The sequence below is a fragment of the Notothenia coriiceps genome, unplaced genomic scaffold (assembly GCF_000735185.1).
Source record: "Notothenia coriiceps isolate Sejong01 unplaced genomic scaffold, NC01 NC01_scaffold00036493, whole genome shotgun sequence".
NCBI classification, from domain to species: domain Eukaryota; kingdom Metazoa; phylum Chordata; class Actinopteri; order Perciformes; family Nototheniidae; genus Notothenia; species Notothenia coriiceps.
In genome coordinates, this window is record NW_011369194.1 from 1 (window position 1) to 1,622 (window position 1,622).

At 43.1% G+C, this 1,622-nt stretch overlaps 1 protein-coding gene across 1 annotated transcript; it reads right to left on the reverse strand.

Moving 5' to 3' along the window:
- Window positions 1-204: 204 nt before the first annotated feature.
- Window positions 205-713, reverse strand: LOC104963825 (putative uncharacterized protein DDB_G0277255; the record flags this gene model as incomplete). The annotated part of the gene is made up of 2 exons (XM_010792463.1): window positions 205-476; window positions 562-713. Coding segments are annotated over 2 exons (424 nt in total), but the record flags the coding sequence as incomplete, so codon positions are not given.
- Window positions 714-1,622: the final 909 nt, after the last annotated feature.

Consider the following 1,622-nt stretch of genomic DNA (forward strand, 5'->3'; position numbering starts at 1 on the left):
AGAGGGGCGTGGGGAGTGACTTCTTATTTTCATCTGAAGTAAAGACAGAGAATCAGCACTTTTGAAACAGGGCTGAAACAGAGGGGATTATGGGATGCTACAATACACGATCTGTTTAGTATTTCGAGCCAAACACTTCAGAGACATATTTAGTACATATCTGAGACCTATAATATATTGATGAAAAACAGTATAATAGGGGACCTTTCATGTATTTCCCACTGTATGCTCTGACCTGTTTCCATTCCAGATCATGTTGCAGAGGTAAAGGAGGGGCGACAGAGGACAGGGAGTCCAGGAAAGGCACTTGGAGGACATTGACATTGCAGGGCATGCAGGGAGAAGAAGGGCAAGGACGAGGCGAGAGGGCGGATGGCGTTCGAGGAGAACAGAGTGAAGAGGAGGACGAGGACGATGAGGAGGAGGAGGAGGTGGAGACAGTGGTGTCCTGTCGGCGCTGCCCACATCGCCTTTTTCTACAAGAAAGAAGAGAGGGATTGTCATTATAAACAAGAAGTCCTTTTATACACTTTAAGGAACATCAGTGGGCTGCGGTCAGACCTCTGGTTGGGGGTTCTTTGGTTTTTGCTGTGGCTGCAACTGCTGCTGGGACGGGAGCTGGCCGTTGATCTCCCTCTCTTCATCTGCCTCTGGGACTGATCGATGTCCAGCTTCTCCAAACTACGTCTAGGAAACCTTAGGGCGGATTTTACCTTGAAAAGCAGAGGAGAGAGGAAATAAATAAAGTTTGGACAAAGATATTTGTTTTACAAAATGAAGTTCAAGCTGACTTATGTCAAGTGTCTGATGAGTGTTAAATACAGTTTGTTGAACAGATTGTAAAACCCTTTGATTTTGGGCTATATAATGTATATGTATAGAGAACCGCAGTGACGCGTGGTTATGGCTAGAAAGGATCCGTCTAGTGTAAAACTCTCGCGATAGTTTGCAAGTCACGTGGCTGAATGTTTACGTTTGGCAGGCAGCCTTTCAGTTACGATCGTTAACATCAGTGGGCCACAGCAAATGATGGTGAGAAGCTAAACTATCTATTAATTATGTCAATTACAGGGACTGTGATTGTTGAAATAGTGTGCTGTTCAAAGAAGAATGAAGAATGACAACACAGATCACCAACACTACGGTTTATTTTTTATTCACAGGCAAGTCAACGTTGTCGCAGTAAAAGTCCCAAGATAGCTCCTGGTGCAATACAATGTTCCCTTTCAGTGTTTTACTATTATGTCTGATGTTTCTCTATTAATATTACTGCTGCATTAATATGTATGTTGCATGTTACTGCTGTAGGTGTGTTTCCGAGCCGCTCCAACGAGAGTTACAACGAGAACGTGACGTCATATTTACACACGGATCCTTTCTAGCCATAACCGTGACGCGTCCAAAAACACGGAAGTAAGTTAGCATTTTTAGCACTTCCGGTTCCTTCGTTAAAAAGCAATGCATTTTTTCCATAGGGTTTTGGAAAATAGCTCGAAATAAGGTCTGTGGTTGACACAAATTTAAGAGATAAATCACGTTTTGTTCTACGACATCAAATACATCAGCAGTGACCCCACTGGTGATTTTTGAAGAGTTTACGTGTCTGAAAAACGATGGTTGTT